We start from the raw sequence: 26,102 nt of genomic DNA on the forward strand, positions 1-26,102 counted from the left end.
CATTATGCGCATATAAATGTATATAGCGTGTAAAAAAATACGCGCGTGAGTTATCGTCTTCCCCCGCTTAGGGCAGTGATAAAGTTAAAAATGTTACACCGTTTTTAAAATTAGGCGTGCAATTTTTCTTGCACTTAAATAGAGTTTTAATTGGAAGTCTATTAAAAGGCTTAACAACGTGGTACGGGTGGTACGGGTGGTACGGGGATGCATTCGTTTGTCATAAGCTGGTCGTTAAAAATGAAAAAAGGAGGTGCAAAGGTGGGGATGCATAAGCATACATATATATACGTGGTGCACTTACATGCGTGCACGCACTGGGTGCTTGTACAGCTATGTAATGTATATAATACGTATGCTCGCGCATGGGGTGTGTGTGTAAAACGTTTTCTTGGTCTCCTCTTCCTCTGCGAAATAACCCCGTTTTACACTAAATAAAAGCACACAGAGCGATGCAGTTAATTCCTCTTTTTCTTGTCCATTTTACGTTTGTAAAATAGCAACTCATCACCCTCAATGATGTATCCATCAGCTTTGCCGCACTGTCCTGGCCTGCTGCTGATGCAAGCTAACACTCTTCCCTGTTTGAACTGTTCTAATAAAGCTGGGTCGATCTGCTTAGACTTTCCTATCTTTTTAATTACCGAGTATGACGACTTTGCTTTCTCATCTTTCTCTTCATTATTTTCTTCGTTTTCTTCCCCTTCAGCTTTGTTCTCCTCTTTGTTCTCTTCATCAGTCTTTCCTTTTTTCTTCTTTCCAAGGGTTACACCAAATGTGTTTTCGTACCTATAAATGGTTTAAAAAGGAGAAAAAAAGGGGGGGATTTTGCTCAATGTTTGTAAAAAAAGTGGCAGCGATGGGATTTCAAGTCGGCATTTTTGGAGCGAGTTTTTCTTTTTTTCTTTATTCAGTCGGTAATTCCAGCTATATTATGAATATATTATTTCCTCAAATTTATTTTCGGAAATTTAAATGGTATATATTCTTATCATCATCAAAGAAAAAAAAAAAAGTCGCGCGCCCTTGGCAGGAGGGTCACCCCGCTTCCTTCCACTTGTTTAACGCGCTCGTTAGGGGCATGCCATATATTTTGCTCCATTTAGTCGATTATATTTGGCATTTCTTTTTATCTTCGCACTGGCGAGGCTCTCTCCCTCAACTTACCATGTCGTAAACGGATGGGAATCAATCAAAACGATGCAGTTTTTTACCAACGTCTTTGTTCTGACAAGCTCATTGTTGGAGGCATTATAAACAACGTCAATAATTCTGGTAATTTTTGAAACTCCAAATGCGGGCCAGGAAAAGCTGCCTGAATCGAGCTTGATTGCACGGTACTTGTAGTTTCTTCCTCTTCCCCTAACAACGTGCACTTGTTTACTGCCCAACTTGGTGTTCGATGGGGGCCTTCCTAATTCATACTTTCTCTTCTTCTTGTGGATTTTTTTTTTTCCACCGGTGAGGCGGAGTTTGTGTCGGCCGTCTCTGCTGATACCCATCTGTGCCGGGGCGAAAAAAAAAGGGAAAAAATTATGTGTACATTTTTATGTAAGCAAAATAAACGATGTGCGCATTTCGCAGAGAGCATTTCGAAGGACGCATTTTTCTCAACAATGTGGAAGGGTAAATGTATAGAGCTTCATTCGAAAAAGGCAAAAAGGCGGAATACATTTTTCCCTTTTACGAAAAAAGCATGTGCAACGTTTTCCCTGCTTTACACTTCACGTAGGGGTAATATGTAACGCATGAAGGAGCACTCACGCAGATATGTTCAAGCGTATAAGTGGTGAATAACTTTCTATTTATGGTGTAATTCTCTCCAAATAATGCAAATGGTTAACGAGAGTAATAAACACAACATGGGGGTATGTTCACTTGGGGCGCGGGTCAAATGAAAAGAAATAAATGTAAAGGCATGCTTCAATAGCTACGCCGTAATATGCAGTTCACAGGAATGTACGACCTTTTCACGCAACGCAAACAGAACGCCTTTAGCTGTGACGCCCCTTCGGCACGTATGTACGATGGGGAGCAACACCGCACGTGCAGCTTCGCGGGCACGATGTGATCATGTGCTCTCTTCCGCGATCACTGCAGCATCGCGCTGGGCAATGCAAGCATGTACAGCTGTGCGATTTAGCGACTGAATGATTTTACGATTTTGCGACTGTACAATTGTGCGATGTACAATTGTGCGTCGTATGCGCATGGCGCGCGCCCCACTTTCTTTGCATATTCCACTCTCATCCGCTCGCCTTACCTTTTAAGCGACTAAACAGTGTACTGTTATATTTCCGTTATATGGATGAAGGAGCCTCTTAAAAAATTCCTTTACGTTAGTTCGCAAAATGAAAGGAATTCATATTTTGATAAATATCAGAAGGGTTACAAATATTCGCGAGAATGTTTATAATTTTTTTTTTTTAAATGAAAAAAATTAAATGCCACATGCGTATATAAATTTGATAAGCTTTTTTTTGAACGGGCGTCGTATATTCTTTAGGGGTTACAAATGTATGTGCCAAGCACGTATGCGCGAAAAAGGTGAGCGTGAACGTAGCCTTATAAAAAAAAATATGTATATAAAAAAGCGCGCATGTACATTTTATTTATGCATTTCGGCTGCCCATTTGGAAATGCGTATATGTATATATATACAATTCATTTGAACAGCAAAATATATGCCGCGCGAAAGATAAATGTCACTAAAATGAGGGTTAATTCCCTTAAGTGGTAGAAGCTTAGCAGTGCTGTGTTGCTACAAATGGCAACTTCGCACAGTTATAGTGCACCACTTTATTTTTCTTCTTTCACGTCAACCCGTGGGTTATTTTTTTGTATTCACCTCACCCCCATATGGCAATATGACATGAGGGATGACCTGTGACAGAGTTGCCTCTTTCCTTTTTGTCGCAAGGCGATTCGCTTCGGATTGGGTTTTGCCCAGTAACCCTTTGTGCGCAGCGCCGGCGTCAGCGGTAACTGCAGGGGGTTATGTATGCCCCGCAGGGAGGCGCCAAAAAAAATAAAAAAAAACGCACGTGGAGTATGCGCTTAGCTTACATACGGCACAGTGACCCCATTTGCGCCTTTTTAATATGTCATAAAAGGAAAAAAAAAAAAAAACTACCACGAGTAGGTGCGTCCGTATGTACGTAACCTTTGTGCTGAGCGAACGCATATATTATATACCGCTTAGCCATATTTGCATGTTCAAATTTTACCGCTTCGACTTCTTCCCAAGGGATCGAAAATAATAATAAAGAAAGCGATGCGAGGGGGGGCTGAGCCTTCTCCATGTGCATTTTTTTTTTTTCTTTATTCATATTTTACAAAAACGCTCGCACAGGAGACCCTCTTTGGATTATTTTTCGCGTCGAACGTTTTTTTTTTTGCCTTTCCGCCAAGAGTGTTCGTTCGCGCATTTAATTGGTGAAAAAGATAGCTGTTGGCAGGTATATTTGTGTATGCATACGTGGTGAGGCATCATTTGGGGTGATGTGATAATCGAGGTGGGAAAAATATGAACATACATTAAAAAAAATAATTTGCATAAAAGGAAGATGTTCAACCGCGGCCTGCTTTGCATTCATATGCTAATTGCCGAATTAATGAGAGTTGCGGAACAACCCTTTGTTATTTTTTCCTTTCCCAATTTGAATTTACATTTACTGCTCTGTTGATGTGGTGTAACGTGTTATCCCCAGCTGTACACCTGTGTGAGGGGTGCGATGGTTGTATGCACGTAGCTCCCGCAGGTGGAACTGCAATCCCGTTGCACGTAAATAATGTGATCTTTCACGTTGCCCACGAAGGAGTGGGTTAAGAACCAAATAGGCTATTTTACAAATCGGTAAATTTTTTTAATATCAAATAAGTAAAGAATTTCCAAAAAAAAAAAAAAAAAGTTAAAAATGTTTTAATTTTTTTTTGGGGGGGACGAATAAATTCAAATTGGGGAGAATATCACCACCTTCTTTTATCGTTAAAAGAGGGGTGTATACGAACCTCTTCGCAAGGGGTTCGTTACATATGGGCGCATACATGAACGCATTACGCAGACAGTATATGTTAGTGCTTTTTACACGGCTCGCTGGCCATTTTTGCATACATGAAAACAGAACTTTGGGTGAAAATCAACGAAAAATGGAAGCCCTGATGATGCGCCAACCGAACTGTCGCCCCTTCAACGTCTTCACTTCCTTTTGTTCAAATTTTGTGCACAACGTCGGACGACAACTTGTATATTTTGTTCTTCGCCTTTTTGTCGCACTTCCTCATTTTGGAAATGTCCTTAATAACCGTCATATTTCCGACCTTCAATTCTCCCTCCAGTTTTTTGGCCTTTTTCTGTTCCTTTTTAATTTTATTTTTTTTTCTGCGTTCGCTAATTTCGTCGAGCATATCATTCTCCATATCTTTTCCCGCTTTGATTAATCTCTTCAAATGCGTATTTTTGTGATTTTTTTTCTTTCCGCTCACGTTATTTTTCTTTATCGTTTTGATGGTGCTGTCCTTGTTTTTTATATTTAAATAAACAACGTTCCTTTGAATCATTTTGTCAATTTCTTTTTGTAATTCGTCATTGTTGGCGAAGATGTTATCGTTATTCTCTTGGGGGGTACTGTCCATGTTGGCGCTTCCATGATTATTACTTTTTTCGTCCTCCGTACTTTGATTAACTGGAATATCTTTTTCGCCTTCGCTCATTTTTGCTTTCTATTCCGTGACGTATCGTTGTGCCGCTTTTTTTTTTTTTTTCCTTTTCTCCTCTTTCCTTTCGTTAACTTGGAAAAGTAGTGAAAACTCCCTTTCTTGTTAGCTTAAAATTGGATCACTTTCCTCTGCCCATTTGGCGAGTTGGAAGAGGCGCGTTTTATGGGAAAAAATAAAAAAAAAAAGGACATACGGTTTGCAGCAGGAGGTAGGAAAATTAAAAAAAAAAAGAAAATGAAGCGTAAAAATGGGGCGGAAATGTACGTAAACTTGTACGTAAAAGGGAATTTTATTTTTTTAATTTCTTTCCGTTGAACATGCACAATATGAATTTAAAAAACAAACGTTTCCAATCCGTTCGGAACAGTCTCCTTTCGTTTGCATAAATTTGGGCTCTTGAAAAATTGGATTTTTTTTTCTGTTCGTTCCTTTTTCCTGATTGCAATTTTTTAAAGGCTTTCATTATGGTGCATACAAGGCAAACCGTCCCAGGGGGACCAGATCGGGGAAAAGTGCTTTTCTCATTTGCGTAGATTTTTTTTTTTTTACAATTTTTCCATTTTTCGTGTATATTTTACTTTTCCCAACAAGAATGGGGTTTATAAGAGTGGGATGCCTCATTCGGGAATTTAAGCACAACGCCTTTTGTTCCCATCTTGTGATGATGACACCATGCAGCTTTTAAAGTTTTATTTTAACTATTTACTTATTATATATGTATACATATTTATGCTGATGCACATGAGCAGAATTTGTTTTTGTGAGCAGCCCCCTCTCAACGAGTACGTTCCTGTGTGGGTGCTAAACATATGAAGAGTTGTCACGCGCGATTTGCTACATATTCATGTGACTAACTGATTACCGTTGCTTTGTACTTCTCTCTGCAAAGTTACAGGGCAGTAAAATTTAATGTGGCGTTTTGTGCGTTTATAAGTATTCATTTTTGCTGCCGCCCTGACTTTTACCACCTTTTTTTGAAGGCACGTGGAGAAACACACCGGGAATTTTCCCCATTTGAAGGCTCCACCGTGTGCTGTGCACCACCTTTTAAGAAACAAACAAAAGTGCCCCCCTTTTGTTGCATACATTTGGAGGCTTCCATTTGAGTAAAAAGCTGTCATATGCGAGACGTAAAATTTACGTGATTTTTAAAAGGCCCACGTTTTTTTTGTAACCATGTTGAGTATGCCTGGTAGACATTTTAAAAAAAAATTATTTTAAAATTATTTTAAAATTATTTTAAAATCGTTTAAAATTATTTGAAATTATTTGAAATTATTCCATTTGCGCACCTTTTGTATGTTGCCCCCGTGGCGACTGTTAAAATATTTTATTTTCCCCACGGGGAGAATTCCCTCACGCGATTTTTTTTTTTTTTTTGCGTATATTTTGGCTAGGCGTAAAGAGGGAGCATCCCGAGAAAGACCACGTAATATAAGCGAGTTTTCATGCATAGGATGACCGCTCACGTGGGACCCCCTCGCCAGACACGTGCACAAAGGTTGAACGTGGCTTCTGAATGAGAGGCGAAGAAGTACAAGGTGAAGGAGACATATATATGGTACATTTTAAAAAGAAACGCAAATGTTTTTCATTTTTTCGTGCGCGGGAGGGGGAAGTGAAAAGATGTCCTCCGAGTTCACCGCCAGGGGCTCTCTCATTTTCGTGTGAGCGGAAGGGGAGAGAGAAATGCGTCCGGAAGAAAAAAAAAAAAAAAAGAAAAAAAAAGAAGTATAAGAAGAAGAAGAATAAAAAAAATTACAAGCAGTGCTGGAAGCATAAGAAGTGCGTACCTTTGTGCGCTTCAGCTGAGACAGGCGATTCGAATTTTTTTTTTTTTTAAATAACTCCGCGTAAGTGTAGGACAGTTTTCTCCTCAAAGTTTGAAGAGATTTATAGCCGAATTTTGAGGCAACTTTGAAGTGCACGAATTGGCGAGTCACTTTGAATCAGGGCAAATTAGAGCGAATTGCATTTACCCATTTGGAACGTGGCAAACGTTTTCGAGCTGCTCCGAGCGCGCGAGTAGGAGCCTACGTTCCAACGTAATCGCTTCCCCCGCGCAGCAGTTAGGCTCTCGCTCCTCTGAGTTTAACCGCACGGGGGATCAATTGGACGCGCTCGCAGGAGAGGCATATCCCCGCGTGAGAAACTCCATGGAGGGGAAAATCCACAAGAAGTACAAAGTGGTGAAGAACGAAGATGTGAACCACCGGTATACTATCAACGACGTAGAGGTGTATTTCCCCTACGAGCTGTACGACTGCCAGTATAATTACATGTTGAGCGTTTTAAATGCACTGAAGAGGAAGGAAAATGCGATTTTGGAGTCGCCAACTGGGACGGGAAAGACTCTATGTCTTCTCTGCGCGAGTATTAGCTACCTGGTGGACGTGCTGGAGAAGAAGGGAGCGTTCTCGGAAAATATAAACATCACGGAAAATAAAAAGAACATATCATTCGATTTTAAGGAGAATGAGAATAGTAAAGGTAGCCCAGCGAAAGTTGCCCCCCCGAGTGACTTCCCCAAAATAATTTACGCATCGAGGACGCATAGCCAGTTGAAGCAAGTTATAAAGGAGTTAAAAAATGTGTATTTTATTAAGAACAATGAAAAGTACAAACTGCTGACCACCATTTTGGGTTCCAGAGACCAGCTGTGCGTTCACAATATTAACTACAATTATAAGGGTACCATGTTGAATAATATGTGCAAGAGGACGAGGAAGAATGGAGAGTGCATGTACCACAATGGGTTGAAGTATCTTTACAAGTTAAAGCATTTATTTACTACCCCCATGGATGTGGAAACGCTTAGCGAGATAGGAAAGGGGAACTCGGTAGGGCAGAACATCCATTTCTGCCCCTTCTACGCCACGAGGGAAATTCAAAACGAATGCCATGTGATTTTGCTGCCATATAACTACCTCTTCGAGGAAAGCACGAGGAAAATCCTCAAGCTGAACTTAGAAAATAGCATCATTATAATTGACGAAGGGCACAATATAGAAAACGTTGCTGAAGAAGCGGTGTCCTTCAAAATTAGGGACTCCGAATTGAACCTCTTTTTGGAAGGCATCAAAGCTACACTAACTGTGCTAGACAAAGTGAACGATGTTGATAAGGAAACGAAAGACAAAATAAATGTAGATGAACTGTTCATACTGAATAGGAGCATCACAGCGTTGATCGCCTGGCTAGACAATGAAAGGTTGGAAAAAAATGAAAAAAATAAAATTAAAGAAAAACATAAAACATATGAAGGGAAACAAATTTTTGACATTTTCGAAAAGAATAACATAAATATAACGAAAGATAATTTTGAGAATTTCCACACGTTGCTATCCTCCATGGTGGAGTTACTAAATAGATATATTAACGATTTTAAGATCACCCAGATGGACGTGAAAAATATTAACAGGTACATCTCTACCATCGATAACGTTAGGAAATCGTTCAGCATCCTCTTCAGCGATATAGTGAGAAATTGCATTGAATATTTCCAACTTTACATTAATGAAGAGAAGGTGTCCTACTCCGAATGTGGTGATGTAAATAAGGTGTACGATAATATGAAAAAATTTGCCAAAAATAAAACGAAAATTGTGTATGATAAGTATAACTACACGATGAGCAAGAATATATCCCTTTTGTGCTTTTCTGCCACGGCAAGTTTATGTGGAATTATAAAAGAAAAAGTCAACTCTGTAATTGTAACGTCTGGGACGTTGTCCCCTATTGAACCGTTTTCCAAGCAACTCAGCGGGAATTATTTCTCCTTCAAACATATCCTTGAAAATGATCACGTGATTAAGTCGCATCAGCTGTTCGTAGGCTGCATGACGCATTATAACAATCAAATTTTGCTCTCGACGTATGAAAATAGGAGCAATGATAACTACGTCAAAGCGTTGGGGAATTGCATTTTCGATATTATTATTTGCATCCCCTACGGAGTGTTAATCTTCTTCTCCTCCTACAGTTCCATGACCGAAACGGTGAATGCTTGGAAAAAATTTAAAATCTTCGAAAAAATAAACTCCTACAAAACGATTTTCGTGGAGCCAAATAAAGCGTCAGAATTGAAGGACATCCTAGATCAGTACGAAAATATTATCAAGAAGAAGAGAAAAGGAGCCATCCTTATGGGAGTCTGTAGAGGGAAAATCTCCGAAGGTATAGACTTCAAGGATGACTGCTGTAGGGGAGTCATAATTTGTGGTTTGCCATATGGAAATGTATATGACAGCAAAATTATTTTCAAGAAGGAATTTCTCGACAATTTTAAGTACGAAAATGCTGCGAGTGATATGATGGGTGGGGCTAATGGAGGGGGGGCCCAGTCAAACAGTACCACCCTTTCGAACATTTCCAAGGGGAACAAATGGTACAATGAAGAAGCAATGAGGTCGATTAATCAGTCTATAGGAAGAGTCATTCGACACAAAAATGACTATGGGTCTATTTTCTTTTTAGATTCCAGATTTTCCAACAACCAGAGGATTAAGGAAATCTCCAAATGGGTCCGGACCCACTTTCGCATATATAGAGACATCGAACAGATACAAAGTGATATAGACAAATTCTTTGAGCTCTTTAAGGGCATACAACAGAACAGTATGGACGCAAGTGCAAGTGCGGGGGAGAATACCAAGGGGGAGTGGAACAGCAGCGGTGGTAATGGAAATCCAAATAATGGTGCCCAAAAAATCGGAAAGAATTTTCAAGACTGCTACATCAAGAGCAGTGACAATAAGACCAGCAGGAACAAACACGCCATGGCACAGAACAAGTTTGTCTTCAACCCAATTAAGAAGATGAAAAACCAACCCAAAATACTTAGCATGATTCAGAATATCACCAAGGGGAAAAACCAGGAGAAGAGCATTCTCATCGATGATAATAAAGATTTGAACATTTTTAAAAGTGGTGATGAGGGGGCTGCGGAGCAGACTGGCGGAGCTAAGCTCAGCAACACTAAGCTGGACAACGCCAAGTCGCTCATATCCTCCTTTAGGGAAATCCTGTCGAAGGATATTTACGACCAGGTCTTCGAGCTTATTAAGGACACCAAGAAGAAGAGTAGCGAGAATAAATACGAGTTGATGATTAGCAAAATTTTGGAGCTAGTCGTTCAGAATTTTGCTCAGGAGAGGAGGCAATCCTCAGAGGGGGGGAAAGCAGCAAATGGATCCGCTAAGCAGGGCGAGGGTGGCAAGGAGGACTCCCTGAAAGATGCCAACACCCAATCAATTGCAACGCAACATTTCAACGATGTAATGACCGCCGACCAGCTGAAGATCGTGTGGCGTATGCTGGTTAACCTCATTAACAATTTCTTTCCGGTGCAAGAAAAGGAAAAGTGTTTTTTTGTCCTTCAGAAGAGGTTTAAGGAGAGGACCACCGACTTTGACGAGTTGGAGAAGTATGTGTACAATTATAGGCTCGAAAAAATTGAAATCATTTAGGTGGGGGAATTCCCTGTGAGGTGTAGCATATGTGTCCTTTTTTTTTTTTTTTTTTGCACAACCCCTTCAGTTGTGCAATCGTATGGCGTTTCACTATCCAGTGGTTTACCTCCCTAGGGAATTTCCCGTGTGTCTTGTGCCGCCTGCCATCGCGCCCTCTTCGTGGCTATCCCTTTTCCGCTTCCTTTTGGTGGTTATGCCCAGTGCAGCCCTGCGTGCGCTTCTCCCCAACCAGTCTGACTTACCCCGCCTGTCTTACTAATTCCTTTTTTTCTGTGTCCAAACGGGAACTTTTTTTTTTTAAATTTTTAAACGGAAGAACGTTAGACGTTTCGGTGTTTCGGTGTTTCGATGTTTCGATGTTTCGATGTTTCGATGTTTCGACGTTTTGATGTCTTTTTATTTTTTTTCTTGCCCAACCCGTTTCGCGCCACCACGGAGGAAACCCCTTTGGAAGAAAAAAAAAAAAATGGCGACAACGGGGCGAAGTGGCGCCATTCGTAACATTTACGTTTAAGAAGATTAAAAAAAAGTTATCCCCATGCGGAGAAGGTTTTCATGTTGTAAGTTCTTTTCAAAAAAAAGGAAAAAGTAAAACGCAAAGATGGCACATGTGCTTAGGTACACGTAGCCGTTTCAAATGTAGCTTTCCTTTTTTTTTAGTATAAATTTACGAGTTGTCTGTTTAAAGGAGCTGCACATGTGCCGATTAGTGTAGATCTTCAAGGTGACTGAAAAGAATTGCGGTTAGCTCTGATGGCCGCTAAGGGAAGTAGTTTAGCGCATCGGCGCCGCTGCTGTACTTGTGCTGCGATGGGGAGATGCAAAGGGGGGGGGAGACACACAATAGAAAATAGCTTTAAGGGGAGCGCAGTGCACATAAACACGCATATGCATAAATGCACATGCATATGTGTCCACGTGGGGATAACCAGTGGGCCCCGTTTGCACCCACTCACCAGCCGATTTTCCATGTGCTTTTTGAATCTGCGGTACACATGTTTTATTAAAACTGCGAAGGCGAAGAACACCAGGGAGGCGAAGAAGGTTATGAGGAATATCTTCAAAAGGCTAGCGTGGGGAAGAAATGGGGAGAGAGAATTCCAAGTGGTGTGTGCATATTGTTAGATGCACCTGAGCATGTACATGCATAGGCACATGTATCCAATTGCTGTGGTTCACTCAGATAGCCACCTACCCGTAGGTTGAGCTCATATTCTTCAAAAGTTCTACATTAGAGTTGTCGGTGGTTATGGGGGAGCCAACTTGGTGCCTCTTCTGCGACAAGTAGCTTTGGAGGCCGCCGCTCGGGTCGTTTTTGGGGTAGTCGTCCCTCAGGCTGTTGGTGATTCTTCGCAGGATGTCTGCAGAGGGGAAGCGCACAAGTTGGAACAAATAGGCGGAAAAATGGGGAAAAAGCAAACTGGATGGTTGAGCGGCCACGTATATGAAAAGGCTAAATGACGCACGCTGCTCATTCCCCGCAGGACAATCCCTGCAGCCAAATTTTAATCATTTCGAAGGAGAAAAAAGAGCCAATTTGGGAATTAACTCGGGAATTTTTCTTTTTTTTCAAATTTTACCTTCTCTGTTCTCTTCATATTTTAGGACAAACTTTTTCGCCTGGGCTTGTTTTAAATTTTCTTGGGTTTCCAATTCCGAATCGTCGACGCCCCCCAGATGGATAAAACTCCCCCTATTGCATGCACTCCCCGGGTCATTCAGACACGCCAAACTCTTCGCACCCCCCAGGTGGGACAATCTCTCCATAGTACCCACATTTCTCACGCCTTTAATTCCCCCCCCGTTCTTTAGCCTTCCCAAGTGTGCGAAATTTTCGGGGGGGCTAAAGGTTGTCACTTCTGGCGTATCCATGAATTCCTTTTCGCAGCAGAGAGAGAGAGGGGGGGAAATGCCGAATGGGTAAAATTTCTGGGGGGCCTTTTTTCCTGAAAAAATTGTCCTATGTAGGTGAAGGGGTGTGCACACGTTCGTGGCGGCGCACCAGCGGATGCATAGTCCGAAGAAAATTGAAAAGGGTGATGCGGTAAAGCGGTGGTGTAGCGATAAGACAATGCGGTGGCGTAATGATGAGGCGATGCGGCACGACTGTATAGCGGAAATGCACACAACACACGCGAAACGAAGCAAAAAATTCAACAAAAGGGAAGTGAATTTTTCTGGGCCTCAAAAAATTGTGATTTTATCCCCGTCCTTTTTTTTTGCACTTTTGCGAGTATATTTGACGAGCCGAACGGAGGGACAATATGGAATGGCCAAAAAGAAAAAAAAAAATTAATGCCAAAATAAGGGCAATTTTTGATGGCTCATAATGAGAACAATTCTTCAGCACAAGTCGCATTTGCGTCAAGCTGGTGTAGACGTTATAAAAAGCAATCCACTTCAAAAAGGAAAAAGAAATAAAAGTGAAACGAGCGAGTAGACGGACGGAGCGGTAAGAGTACAAACGCAAAAGACAAACGGGTAAGCGGCAAATGGGTTAATTAATTGGCAACCACGAAAAAGAAGAAGGCAACTCTTTTTCCACTTTCTTTTTTGCTTCTCAAAATTTTCATTTTTTTTTATTCTCAAGTGCAGCCATTCGCTCGCGGACACATTTTTGCACACTTGAAAAATAAGGGGGATGTCACTTTTGCCTGATTTCTTCTTCAGGTCTACACACCGTGAACGAGAAAATGGTAAGCGCCATTTATCCTCCATGCACCCAAGAGGGATTTGGAATAGGGGGGAAAAGGAAGGCCCTTCTTTTGCGAAAAAATCAGTTGCTTAACTCGGCACGCTCATGGGCACATAAACGTTTGGGGGGGAAAATTGCAGCAACTTGGATCAATTCTGAGGTATTTTTTGCAACCGTTTGCAATTTTTTTGCCAAGTAGGGGGCAACATTTCACGCCATCATATGTTAAAAAAATCGCCTTTTTTTTTCCCCCCCTTGCATGCATCAAAAGCACGAATGGCTCAAACAGACAAACGAAAGGGGGTTCCATAAAATGCCCCCAAAATAGGACCCCCCCAGTGTACCGCACCGAATGAGATTTTGTCAAATGGGACTAGCAAAATGACTGTGTGGACGAATCGGATTAGTAAAAGACCGTTTCGTCACTTCATTTGCTTGGAGATCCTTTTTTTTTTTTTCCTTTTTAAAAAATGGCCTTCCAGAAATCGCATGAGGGGGGGAAGAACCCACTTTGCGAAAGCGTCCCATTTCCATGCGCGCAGCGTTAAAAAAGGAAGAAAACGGAAGGGACGGAAGAGCAGACGGGAAAAGCGATGGTCATTAAAGAAGAAGGGCATCAGTTTGCGTGTACTCTTGTGGGGGACCAAGCGGGTGGGGACCTCTATATACCTTTTCAAACTCGCCATCAATGTTGCATCTCCAATTTGTGCGTTTCAAAGGGAGGGATATTAGTTCGTGCCGGAGTTCCCCTTTCTTCGCGCCAGCAAGGTCTTTGGCCACACGCCTTTGCGAAGGGGCAACTTGCTGTTGTTTCATTAGGAGGGCTCAAAATGGTCACAAGCAAGGGTAGCAGTATAGGTAGTGGTAAAGGTGAGAGCCTATTTTGTGTTAGCGGGAGGGCCATACCTGCCCCCTTCTTAAAATATAGCTTGCAATTTGCGCAATCAATATTTGTCGTGCAATGGGGCATCACCAATAGGAAGAGAAAACGGTGGAAACGCCGGGATGCAGGCAAACGGTATTTGAGGAGTGTGCACGAGAGAGGCGCTTCACCAAAAGGGACCCGTTTTTTAATTGGTGCATCAAACTGGGGGAACGAAAAAAAGGACAAGAAACGGGCTGGAAGAAAAAATTAAAAGAAAAAGAAAACCTGTTCGGACGATTGCCTTTGCATTAAACGATCGTAAAGACGTTACGTCTGTTGAAAAATATTTGTGCGTTTGCAATTTTTTCACGTTTGCAATTTTTGCAATTTTTTTCGTCCCTTCATTTTGCGCCTTTTTTTCCCCAGTTGAATTAAACTTCTGCGGAGTTCGGGGCACCTCACGGGGAAAACGCCGCTAATTTCACCTTCGCATAAAATAAGGGGACACAAAAAAAAAGAGGCAAAACCATTTCTACATACGGGGAAAGGTGGATGTGCGCTCCTTTCTCATCATAAAGAAAAATATATTTTACTGTTTTGGTTACTTCCCCCACCCCAGGGGGTATTATAAAACCGCTCCTGAGCAGAATTGCATGTCGGTTTAGGCGGCACTTTCTAGCTACTTGGGAGTGCCATTTGGCGAGGTACCTTTTTGTCACACCGAAAGGGTAACCTGCACCTACCAAGCGAATATAACTAACGGAAAAAAAAAAAAAAAAAAAAAAAAAAAAAGTTACCTATCGCTCGTCGACCTTGATATGGATGCCTTTGCGTGGGGTCGCTAGACGTGTATACCTGCACCCGTGTGTACACGTGCGGGCTGATCACATTTTCGCGGAGAATAGACGACGCACACGCGGAGTGGCCAGATGTTCATACCCATAGGGTGTAGTCATGGTTAATGTGTAGCGGTTCGAATGGGGGTGCACAAAAATTTGCATGTAGCGAATCTCCTTTGTAAAATAAAAAAAATACAAACACGCACACGGAGCGGTGTGTTCTATGCCTTTTAAAAACAAAAGCGCGGCTCCTACCCCGGCATATTTCTCCCTTTTTGAACCCACCCCAGGTGAATCTTCCTTCGGTTATAGCCCTATGACCTTTGGCTAACATGATAATTGGTGATTGCCAGCGGATTTTTTTCCCTTTCGCGTGGGTGTCTGTGCGGCATGTACGGGAATGCACGTGCGCGCAGGCGCCACTGCCACAGTGCATTACCACAGCGAATTAGTACTACGCACTGTGCAAATAATTAGGAAGATACGTACGGCACGCTAGCTCCCATTTGTGCCGCTCTACCTCTTGACTCCGCCCCGGGGAATGCATGTGTAAAGCATGCTTACGCATCGCCAGTCTTTAACTCCCATGCCATTCATTATAGTTCGGCTCGCCGAAAAATATTCGCCGTGCAGTAGCATGTTTCTACACGCATAAGAGATTTCCTCCTTCGAGCTGCTTTCAAAATAATGAGAAAAGGAGAGCGCCAGTTGTGTGTGTTCGGGTGTAATTTATCCCTTTTCATGAACCTATATTTTTGCCTTCTAAGGCTGTTTTTTTTTTTTTTTTTTTTTTTACCATTTTTCATTTCGCATGCCAGTAGAAATGATTATTCGAATGACGGACGCATATCTGTTAATGTAGATCCCCATGCGTGATTACACCCCCGGTGTGCATGTTCCCAATTGGGAAAAAGAGTCCACGTAGAGATACACACGTGGCACATGTGCCTGTGGAAATGCATCAGTGAGAGAGGTCAGTCGAGGGGACTGCTCGTCTCTGCGTTATTTGACCCTCCGTTTGTTTGCTCATCTGAGCGCCTGCACATTTGCACAATTACCATTTTCACGCCTGCATGTATGCCCCTCCGGGTCTTTACACGATTGGCTCCTACCCCCGTAGAATCCCCCCTCCCCAAGTGGTACTTCACCGTGGCATGCCTTTTGAGGCACACGCATAACCCTACACGTGGGAGTGCATCCATTCGTCATTGGAGAGAATTTCGTCCCTTTACCCACTGGGGGTACCAATTTTATGCTCATAAGTGGAGGCTCCTTAACTGTGTAGCCGCTCCCCTCTTACCTTTATGGTAGGCGTTTACGTCTATACCCCCATTTATTCTTTTGTTTTCCTTTCCCACTTGCCCTGTTTTGGATGCTTTGATCCCTTTCGTCGTGCGTTCTGGTACTTCACCCTGATTTAGGGGTAGGCCCCCTTATCCCGTGGAACGCACTCACCGGATGTTCTCCTGTGCCCGACTTCTCTTTACACCAAATAGGAGCAGTCGTGAGAAGAGTAAAAATTAGAAAGCGTGTTGGGAGCAGTGGGTTTAGAGGCCCATACGGCTCTTCACCATTCCTGTACATGGGAATAGCTAATTGAGGAGGGAGGGTAAAACTCCCCATCCCGTTTGTACCCTTTCCATTTTTGCGACACGAATGTGAGGAGTGTAAGCAGTGCCGATCCGTGTGACCTACCCAGGTGTGGAAATGACCGCGATTGTTATGTTCCACAGCGGCAATTCGTTTTCGCCATTTTGAGCGTCTGTTTTTTTCTTTTGGGGGGTGCCCCTTCACGTACGTTGGGAAGAATCCTCTGCAAACAGGAGGAAGTAACCCCCCCCCAAAAAATACCTGCGCAACGCGTACATATCTTAAGCACCTCTAAAGGAGCATATACGCTTGCCGAGCGTAAGGCAAAAATAATTAACCTGTGTGAATAGATGTCCCTATCTGCAAATGTATGAAGACGAACCTACAAGTGCGATGCGCCTTGAGTGTATATACACGGTGTGTCAAAAGTGCACATACAGTAGGAGTTCTCTGCTGATGCATACATGTGAGGGGGTGTTCAAGCGGGACTCTTACGTGAGCGCAAGGAGAGACCTACCCAATTTGTTGGCTCAATACAACTCGCGAAAGAGGGAGTTGTAATGAAAATGCGTTTAGCAGTTATTTTAAAAAGGCTGTCGTGAGAAGATTTTTTTTTTTTTTTTTTCCCCCCATTACACGTACATATGCGCGAATAATTAGTAGTACACAAATTTTATGCCTTTTTTTTTTTTTTTTTTTTTTTTTTCCTCCCATTTGGTGAACCTTTTTTTTTGGTGCATACGAAAAATGCTCCTTGGGTTGATCGACAAAAGCGTTTTTCACATTTTAAGGCAAAACTTCCCGCAAACCGTGCTATGTGTACGTATCTATACATATGTATAGAAGCGAGATTTCCGTTTATTGCGAACATGCGGCTCTCCGCGGCGTTATAGACTGTACTGTACCCGCAAATGCGTATGTGTGTACTCCAAAAAAAAACAAAAAGCGTACAGGCACGTAAAAGGAGTACTACTTACGGGCAAGCCGATGTACGCACAAGTGCACATTTATGCGCTACGTATGTATATATATATGTATATGTGTTTTTTTTTTTTTTTCTTCCTTTTTGCAACGATCTGTTATGGCGCGAGCACACGTGCACACGCAAAGTTGATTGTGCTACGTACGGCCCCATTTAAGCGCGTTCGAAGTGCGCACCTGGGATCCCCGTGTCCCTTCTGCTATCGCAGTTCCACGGCGCGTTAACCTACGGGCAAAAAGGCACGCATGTGCCAACCTGCTGCACAGTGGTTAATTGTTCATATGTATATTTGCCCAGAATGTGCATGTAAAAAGTCGCACTTTTGTGACTACTAAATGGGGATAATTAATGCTCTCTTTTTTATTTTTTTTTAAATTTTTATGTTAACTCTTTTTTTTTTTTTTTTTTTTTTTTCCACCCCGCCGCGCTTTATATTCATCGCGTGTTCTACCACTGTACCCCCCCGTTTTTGTTTTGGGTCCGTTTTATGCGCACCTTTTAAAAAGCACTTGGAGGGCATTTTTTTTCAGTTTTGCAATTTCATGCGTAGAAATTTGGGAAAGGAAAAATAGAAAATTGCTCCCCTGTACGCAAAAAAGGATACCCTGTGCAGCAGAGTAAGTATGCCACCCGCATGTATGCCTATCTGGGTGCATAGGCAAGTGCGTCAGCATGTACATTCTTCCGAAGTTAACGATTTCATTTTTCTGCATCTGAGAAACTTCGCACCTGATGGTACATATAGGCCGTAGGTGCATAGAGCGGTGGATATTCCCACACAGATGCGTCACTTTCGTATAAACTAAACGAACGCAAAAAAGAAGAGAAACTACCCGAGTGAATTTTATTCACATCTGCCTTCTTCTGAAATCTTCACATAACTAGTAGGTAATTTTTCCATCATGTAGCATCTAACGATTCACACCTGCATCAAAATTTTTTTTTTTTTTTTTTTTTTTTACTTCTACTCTACCATTTTAAGAAAGTGAAAAGAGTGTACTGAAGAAATTAAGCCATTTTGTTATTATATGAATTGTTGCATCTGCACAAATTGACTTATACTCTGAGCGAGTTGAATTATAGTTTACGTGATTTTCTTTTTTTTTTACCAAATTGACTGTCATCTTGTATGCATGTATGCATGTATGTATGCACGTGCTGCAAGACTCGCAACCAACAACTGGAATCACCAATTCACGCGCACGTGTACTTTTTACGGGGGAGGTACATGCTAATGAGCACGAGTGAGGAGGCTTAAATGAACCTGTGTGATTGGCACGCATGTGCAGTATATGTGGTGCATGGGCGAAAGAGTGTATACCCCTTCGTACGTATATTCTCCCGTGCAACCCTACCTCGTTACACCAATAAAATGAATGAAACCTACGCGCATGTTGCTGATTATAGAAGATGCATAAGCGCCCACATCTATACACATTCTGTGATAGTAGGGATACATTTATGTGTTTCTTTTTTTTTTTATTTTTTTCCATGTTCATGTAAAAAAGTTTCATCCCTTTTCTGTCCCTGTGTGTGACTCAGTGATATATGCACTTTTGACAAATCAAAAAAGAAGAGAGTAACCAAATTGTATTTACGAAAAAGGGTGATGACAGATCTGTGGGAGCGGATTCGTGGCAACCCAACGGCATCTGCCCATCTGTGAAAGAACCCACTTGTTGTGTATGCCACATTGGATGTACTATGCAAAGGGTGTGAAAAATTATTCTGTTATTTTTTTTCGTGCAAAATTATTTATGCCCCTGTGGAGAGCTGCTCTTTCTGTGGCAATCACAGTTGTCGCTTCGAATTGCAACCGAGCTGCCACCGTCACTGGTTCAGTTGCTACTCCTACGTAGAACATATGCAGAGTGCGCGTGCATCACACAGTATGATAAGTTAACTACGTGCATCTATTCTTGCCACTTATCTCCCTTTTCTTATTTTCCGCGTGCAGTTTGCCTGTACAAATTGGCAACAATTTTAGCAGCCTTTTTTGTGGCCCTTTTTGAGTAATTTTTTGAGTCCATTTTTGAGCCCATTTTTGAGGCTTTTTTTTTTAAGTTTTTCCCTGCCAGTAGATACGCATATGTGGTTTCCCCCTCCACGTGCATCTAAAAACGGGAGCAGCTTCTGTAACTTGGAGAAAACTCCACAGATCGCTCCCCCCTTATGGTGCACCCAAACGTACATCTACTTAGGTAGAATCTATTTAGCCAGCACCCATTTAGGCAGAACCTATTTAGGCAGAATCTATTTAGCCAACGTGCCTATGTTTTGCCACGTAAAGATGCCTCCCCATATGCATACATTCGCTCATTGTGTAGATTAAACGCTTTACCAGTTGCCCACTTCATTTGACCTAAGTGCGCAGGTACCGTTTAACTATCGTGAACGAACAACTAATTAAAAAAAAAAAAAAAAAAAAAAAATACAGAATGTAGGAGAGCACAAAAAGGATGGAAAAAAAAAAAAAGATAATAGTAAAAAATTAGATATATAATAATACATGTAAATATCTATTTCTATTTGTGCGCACGTGAATGTCCCAACTGGGAGCCATTTACGGGTAACTAAACGAAACAAGTTTTTTTGCTTTATGCTCCCCTAGATGCGTGGGCTAATAAAGCAGTAGCCATATACTATATCTATACAACTTGGAGGAGGTCCCTACCCCAACATAAAGGACGTAGCGGTCATTCCTACGTTTTAGGCATCAAGCTGAACACGTAGGCACGTACATATGTGCTGTAAAAAAAACCTCAAGTGAAGATTGCCAGTGGGAAAACACCACATAAAATAAAGGTGTTCAAACGCAAAACATGTGCGAGGTGGAGATATGCCTGCCTTGTGCCATGCTGAAGCGTTCATCATATTATTGACATATGCGTAATACCTACTAGGGCATCTTTTTACAAGCGTGGTGGGCGTGTTAGAAGTGCTAGATGCATCACCGTACGGTTATATACCTGGAGAGGGTATAGTGCCATATCCAGGTGCACCAACAGAGAAAGAGGTGCGAAGGTAGTGAGAACTGTGTATCCGTGCCTATGCGCAAAATAAGGAAGCGAGGACGTCGCATATATGTATATACATATATAAGCATATACTTATACGGGTAAAATACCGACGTAGGTAACCCTTTATATTGCCCGCCAAAAAAAAATTTCCGTCAAGCAGTTTGCGAGCCGCGAGTGGGTAAGTTAGAACCAAGATGAAAAAAAAAAAAAAAAATCTCCAAAAATAGAGAAACAATATTAATAAAAAAAATATGAATAATAGAAATACTAATGATAAGAAAAAAAAAAAAAATTAAAAGTAATAACAGTAATAACAGTAACAGAGTAGTGTTGCTTAGTATAACATTATGAACAGCTCAATTCTGGCTGCGGTGTGACCCCCAACAATTAAAGAAAATTAGTTAAATTGGTAGAACCCATAATTCTGTAATTTGCGTTTCTAGAACCCGAATTTTTAGAACCCATTTTTCTAGAACTTAAAATTCTAGAACCCGAATTTTTAGAACCCATTTTTTCAGAACCCATTTTTCCAGAACCCATTTTTCTGGAACCCATTTTTTCAGAACCCATTTTTCCAGAACCCATTTTTCCAGAACCCATTTTTCCAGAACCCATTTTTCTGGAACCCATTTTTCTGGAACCCATTTTTTTAGAACCCATTTTTTTAGAACCCATTTTTTTAGAACCCTTTTTCGTGTTGTACAAAAATAAAAGGGAGAGGAAGCACAGAGGCTGAAACTACCATTCGTGGTTGCAGCGGCCGTGCCAAGTCCTTCCCTCCCGTAGCACGTATGCGTATACGCATATGGTACATGCTTGCGTACCGACGTGCATTTGAGTAGCGCATAACCTTGCGTGCAGGCGCGGTGTACATCTGTGCATACGTGCGATAAAAAAGTGTATACATCGTAACGACCACGGTGCACCCACTCGGCGACCCCCGCGCGAAGGCCCCCAATCGCAGCAAAACAGAGCGAAACGAAGCGAAATCGAAAGATGAGCCGGTGAATGCCCAAAATGGTGAACGCAGCAAGTAATTTAAGAAGCCTGTGTTTTGGAGCTCTCAAAGGCATTAACAAGAAGTGCGAGGAGGAGAATGACGTGAGGGAGGCGGAGGAGGAAGACGAAGGGGGCGGAGAAGAGGGAGATGGCGAAGGGGGAGGCGGTGCAGAAATAGGCGGTGAAGGAATACTCGGCGAGGGGGAAGGTGTTTCCGAGGAATACACTGCAGGGGAATGCTGCGCGGAGGAAGGCGGTGAGGACGAAGAAAGGGGGAGCATGCACAACCACGCGACATATATCGGAAGCAGTGTAGAAAAGAACACGAAAACGGATTACACGTTCGATGGTAACAATTGTGTGGACGCCAACGAGGAAGATGCTACGCACAATGACCAGCACTACCACGAGGGCGAGGAGAAGTGTACTCTTAACGTGAGTACCGGCGGGGTTAGTTCCAGTAGCACCACTGCGACTCCCCCCTGTGAAGTTAAAGCGGATGACCCGAGTTACTGCGCCAGTGGCAGTAACCGGCGGGAGCGAAGCTCCAACTTAAACGCCACGGTGTTTGAAGAGACCCATAACGGGGCAAATATATTCATTGAGAAGAAGAACAAGGGAGGTCCCGTCGAGCACAGCTTAAATGCAGATGTGAACCTCAGCACAGATGCAGACATGGGTCTCAACGCGTTCAAAAATGCGAGCGTGTATAACGGCACGAAGGTGTGTGACGGTCCCGACATGTGGAGCAGCTTCAGCACGGGCAACCCCGTCGGCGCTGGAAACCCCGCCAGCACGCCCAGCATCGACGCGTACAACAACACGGGGTACCTCTACTCGGGGGAAGTCCCCTCACGTAGCGGCGCTGCTGAGAAGTTGGCGGCGACTGGGGCAGCGACGGGGATAGCCGTGAAGGAACCCCGGAAGGAGCTGCGGAATGAACTGCGGAAGGAAAAGCACAGCGCGGAGGAAGACTGGGGCGATAGACGTGAAAGCAAAATGTATAACCGTCGAGCCTCAGAAAAAGTAATGCGAAAGAGAATAAATGCTCACAGGGGCATCCACGACGCTGCATCAACAGCGAATTCAGTTCATGTGGAGAGGGTGCTGATGGAATATTACCGAGGAAAGACTAAGTCTAATAATTACGAAGAAAAGTTGTCTAATTCCTGTCGATTCTTCATTTACACATCTAATCCGTATAACGCGGACATCAAAATGATTAAGGAGAGCTGCCTGACCATATATCAGCTTCTGTATAGAGAAAAAAGAAAGTGGTGCTCCATCTACATTTGCACAAATGATGGACCCATGTCAAATTTTAATTATCATTTGTATAAAATTCTCTGCGGTACGGAAGACATCTACATGTATTTTTTTCTGTTGAAGAAGTTTATTTTTTCTTGTTACATCTATTTCAATTTGGTGAGTATAAAAATCTTTTCGACCTTCAACAACAGGGGGGAAAATATTATGCTTTACGATTTTACGCACATAATAAATCGGAAGAATACCTTTTTAGGCGAGTCTCCCGGTGGCTCTGGTACTCCCTACAGCTGCGGGGGCGCCGAGCAACGGCCGCAGTGGGAGCAGTTGTCACAGAAGTCGCCACGGCAGTCCCCGCGGCAGTCCCCGAGGCAGTCCCCACGGCAGTCCCCAAGACAGTCCCCAATGCAGTCACCACGCCAATCGCCAATGCAGTCGCCACGCCAGTCTTCACCACAGCCGTCGCACTCCCCAAGGCAGTCTTCTCCACTGGCGCCGCCGCAACTGCCAACCCTGCTGCCAACCGTGCTGGATACCAATCGGGGGAGAAGCCCGTCCCCCAGCGGAGGCCCAAACGGGCAGCACGCCAACCCGTTCGGCCCCAGCACGTGGGAAAACCAAGCGGAGGAGTGGAGCCGCGAAACAGAAACCCCCCCACAGAGGAGCAGAAGCAGCATATACAACCTGGGCAGCGAAAACGGCAAAAGTGAAGAAGAGGCCCAGTTTCTAAATTTTCTCTATGACCCCTGCAAACATTTATATGTTAACAAGGTCAATACAAGTCAAAATTATTTTCACTTTTTTAATAAGGAGCAATCGTCAGATATAAAAAAAAAACTGCAGCTTTTTATTAGTACCCACTCCCCCACCATGATTAACATCACCAAAAAATGGAACTCCTTTTACATCAACAAGAATAAAATTTCTTCCTTCGTTGAGAAGTACAAAGATGTGAGTTGTGCCCCTGGAGATAACTTCAAAAAGAATGGCACGGAGAAGTTTATAAATGAATTTGTGGAAACTTTCTGTGACATTAGAGAGGAGGGGCGACGACCAACCAGGGGGAACAAAAACAACGTAGTGGTTCGTCAACATGGTAAAGGAATGCACCTTCGGAGGGGAAGTACCTCCAGAAAGGCCTTCAGTTGGTTGGCGAAGCATGGAAGAGGGAGACCACCTATAAGAAAGAAGGAGTATGACGCGGGGAACACACGTTGGCCACACAAACTTAGAAGAGCTGTCACTACTGTGGATGAAAGTGCGGAGCTCAGCGACAAGAACTGCAGTCATGAGAGAAGCGGCAGCTATGGAGACCGCTCAGGAAGAAGCTACGGGCATGTCGATGAAAAAGTGAGGAGTGTATCCGCAACGGGGAGCACACACCATCATACGGGTGGGAAATTCGAATGGAGAGGTGAAACTGCAGCAGAGGGGAAGAACCCCCCAAATGCACAGAAGCAATGTGAAGGGAATTCCCCCAGTAAGCACGCCAACATGAAGGCGCCCCAAGCGACTGAAAGGAAGAACAAGAAAAGCCTCCCCCCCCCTCCTGTGATGGAGCAAAATAGGGTAGTACCCAATTATACTCCCACTTCACAGTGGTACAAGGGAGGCAGGAGCACTTCAGGGTGCACTGCAGAAGTTATTGCAAAGTTCCTGGGGAGTGTAAACATTAGGAGAAGTGGCATCCTGCTGCGTAGGGGGGGTGGAAGTACAGGTAGCGACAGTGATAGTGGCAGCGCGAGGGGGAGCGACTCTAATGAGGATAGTTGTGACAGCGATGAGCAGAACACAGAGAGTGAGTCTGCCTTCGAGGGAAGGAAAAATAGCAAAACTGAGGAAGGGGTGGCCGCAAAAGGGGCGGAAAATGGAACTGCGAAAGGAGCGGATGGCAGCCCGCGCAACAAAGAGCATCCCCGTAATGATATCTTTTTAAACAACCTAAACATATTGATAGCCGATTTGAACGAGCTGTATGATTATTTGGAGAACTGCCGGTACAGGGAGGGGGCGCATGGCGTCGGTATGGGGGGAAATAATAGCTTCCTCGTGAGCGACCCCAAGGGGAGCTACTACTACAGCTTAGCCAAGGGGGGCAATGGAGGCGTTGAGTGGGAAGCTGCAGAGGAGGCGCAGCACGGGGGAGCACCTAGCAGAGGCGATTTGAACAGAAGGTTCACAGCGGAGAGGGACTTCGCCAACTTTTACGCGGCAGGCTCGTCATGCGTAGAGGGCACCTACAGCGATGCACCGAACAGCGAAACGAGCAACACGTACGGAAGCGGGAAGGAAGATTTTTACAACGTGGAAATTTCCTCTGTAGATTTGAAGAGCTTCTGTTCTGTCTGCTCAGGAATAAAATATGACAATTTTGAAAGTCATTTAAATCAACCCAAAAATGTTAATTACAAAAAATTGGAAGTTTTTATGAAAGAAAGTGACTTCTTCTGTAATTGTAATAATATTAACATTTTTCAAAATGAAAATGGGAACCCTAATGATGATTTAAAAATTTGTTTCAATGGGGAAATGACGTCGGAAGAATATTACATGTTAAGAAAAAATGATATTGAAAAAATGAACAGGACTATAGACGAAATTATCTATATGAATCATCAACAGGGGTTGGGCAGCCCGGGTGGAGGCACAGACGGAGGGCTACTACCATACGAGGAAGAGGAAGAAGAAGAGGAGGAAGAAGAAGAGGAAGAAGAAGACGAAGAAGAGGAGGAAGATGAAGGCAGAACTAAAGCCGTTGTAAGGACTAGAAGGAGATCTACAAGTGTTGGTGGAGGAGCGGTAGGTATAACCACCGGCCCTGGAAGAAGAAGAGGACGTGTAGCCAAAATGGAACTTAAAAGTAGATACATGGGAAGGGGAAAAAATAAAATCTGGGCCAATAATACCGCGGCGAAGGATCTAAGCAACAAATCAGCAACGAATCGAGAGCTAAGAACGATGAGGAGAAGCAAATTTGGAAAATACCATCAACAGACGGAGAAGAAAAACAAAACTGCGAAATCTTTGTCGTCACCACAAAATTATGAAATAAAATCGTCAAGAGTTAAGAAGCTAGAAAAGTTTACTAGTGTGGATCAGGAGAATCTGCGAGAGGTTTTTGGGCCAACCGGTGTTTCGGGAGTTTATTTTGAAAAAAGCAGAAGCAGCTGGACAGCCCAGTATAAAGTTAGCGGTGGGAAGAGGAGAGCCAAAAGATTCTTGGTTACCAAAAATATGACTTACGAAGAAATTGAAAATGTTAAGCAGCAGTGCATAGCTTATAGGAAGCAAATGGAAAAGGAGTACATCAAGGAATTTCTTAACGACGATAAGAAGAAGACCCCTTCCAGTGGCGCCAGCCCCAGCAGTACGATTGGGCACGTGCCGGTTAAGAAGAACAAGCGGAAGAGGAAGATGAAGAGCTTTTACGACAACTAACAGGGGGGGAAGAAGTGGTGCGTGTATACGTTTCTCTCCTTGTGTTAGTTTCTTTTTTCCCCCTTAGTTTCCTCGTCGCGCCGGCAGTTACGACGCGCCCCGGGCTAAACTAAAGTGCGCCACTTGCACGCCCATTGCGCGTGTGTATGTGCTATACTTATGTGTGTATATACAGCTCCCCCCCCATCTTGCGTGCAGTGACTTTCGCTCACCATGCA

The 26,102-nt window shown here is 43.2% G+C and overlaps 4 protein-coding genes across 4 annotated transcripts; 2 read left to right on the forward strand and 2 right to left on the reverse strand.

The window, feature by feature from the left end:
- Positions 1-105: 105 nt before the first annotated feature.
- PVX_086020 (40S ribosomal protein S8e, putative) lies at positions 106-2,536 on the reverse strand. The gene is made up of 3 exons (XM_001616817.1): positions 2,264-2,536; positions 1,168-1,502; positions 106-789 (listed from the first exon to the last, which is right to left on the reverse strand). The coding sequence occupies exons 2-3, from the start codon at positions 1,500-1,502 to the stop codon at positions 459-461; spliced, it is 666 nt and encodes a 221-aa protein (XP_001616867.1). The 5' UTR covers positions 2,264-2,536; the 3' UTR covers positions 106-458.
- Positions 2,537-6,570: 4,034 nt separating this feature from the next.
- Positions 6,571-10,187, forward strand: PVX_086025 (DNA repair helicase, putative; the record flags this gene model as incomplete). Its single annotated transcript, XM_001616818.1, has 1 exon — positions 6,571-10,187. Exon 1 carries the CDS (start codon positions 6,876-6,878, stop codon positions 10,185-10,187), a length of 3,312 nt encoding a protein of 1,103 aa, XP_001616868.1. The 5' UTR covers positions 6,571-6,875.
- Positions 10,188-10,428: 241 nt separating this feature from the next.
- On the reverse strand, positions 10,429-12,062 carry PVX_086030 (hypothetical protein; the record flags this gene model as incomplete). Its single annotated transcript, XM_001616819.1, has 4 exons — positions 10,429-10,635; positions 11,147-11,258; positions 11,386-11,551; positions 11,771-12,062. 4 exons carry the CDS (start codon positions 12,060-12,062, stop codon positions 10,429-10,431), a joined length of 777 nt encoding a protein of 258 aa, XP_001616869.1.
- A 9,136-nt stretch (positions 12,063-21,198) lies between these two features.
- Positions 21,199-25,884, forward strand: PVX_086035 (hypothetical protein, conserved; the record flags this gene model as incomplete). The annotated part of the gene is made up of 1 exon (XM_001616820.1): positions 21,199-25,884. The coding sequence occupies one exon, from the start codon at positions 21,199-21,201 to the stop codon at positions 25,882-25,884; it is 4,686 nt and encodes a 1,561-aa protein (XP_001616870.1).
- Between the last annotated feature and the right edge of the window lie 218 nt (positions 25,885-26,102).

The sequence above is a fragment of the Plasmodium vivax genome, chromosome 13 (assembly GCF_000002415.2).
Source record: "Plasmodium vivax chromosome 13, whole genome shotgun sequence".
Taxonomy (NCBI): Eukaryota; Apicomplexa; class Aconoidasida; order Haemosporida; family Plasmodiidae; genus Plasmodium; species Plasmodium vivax.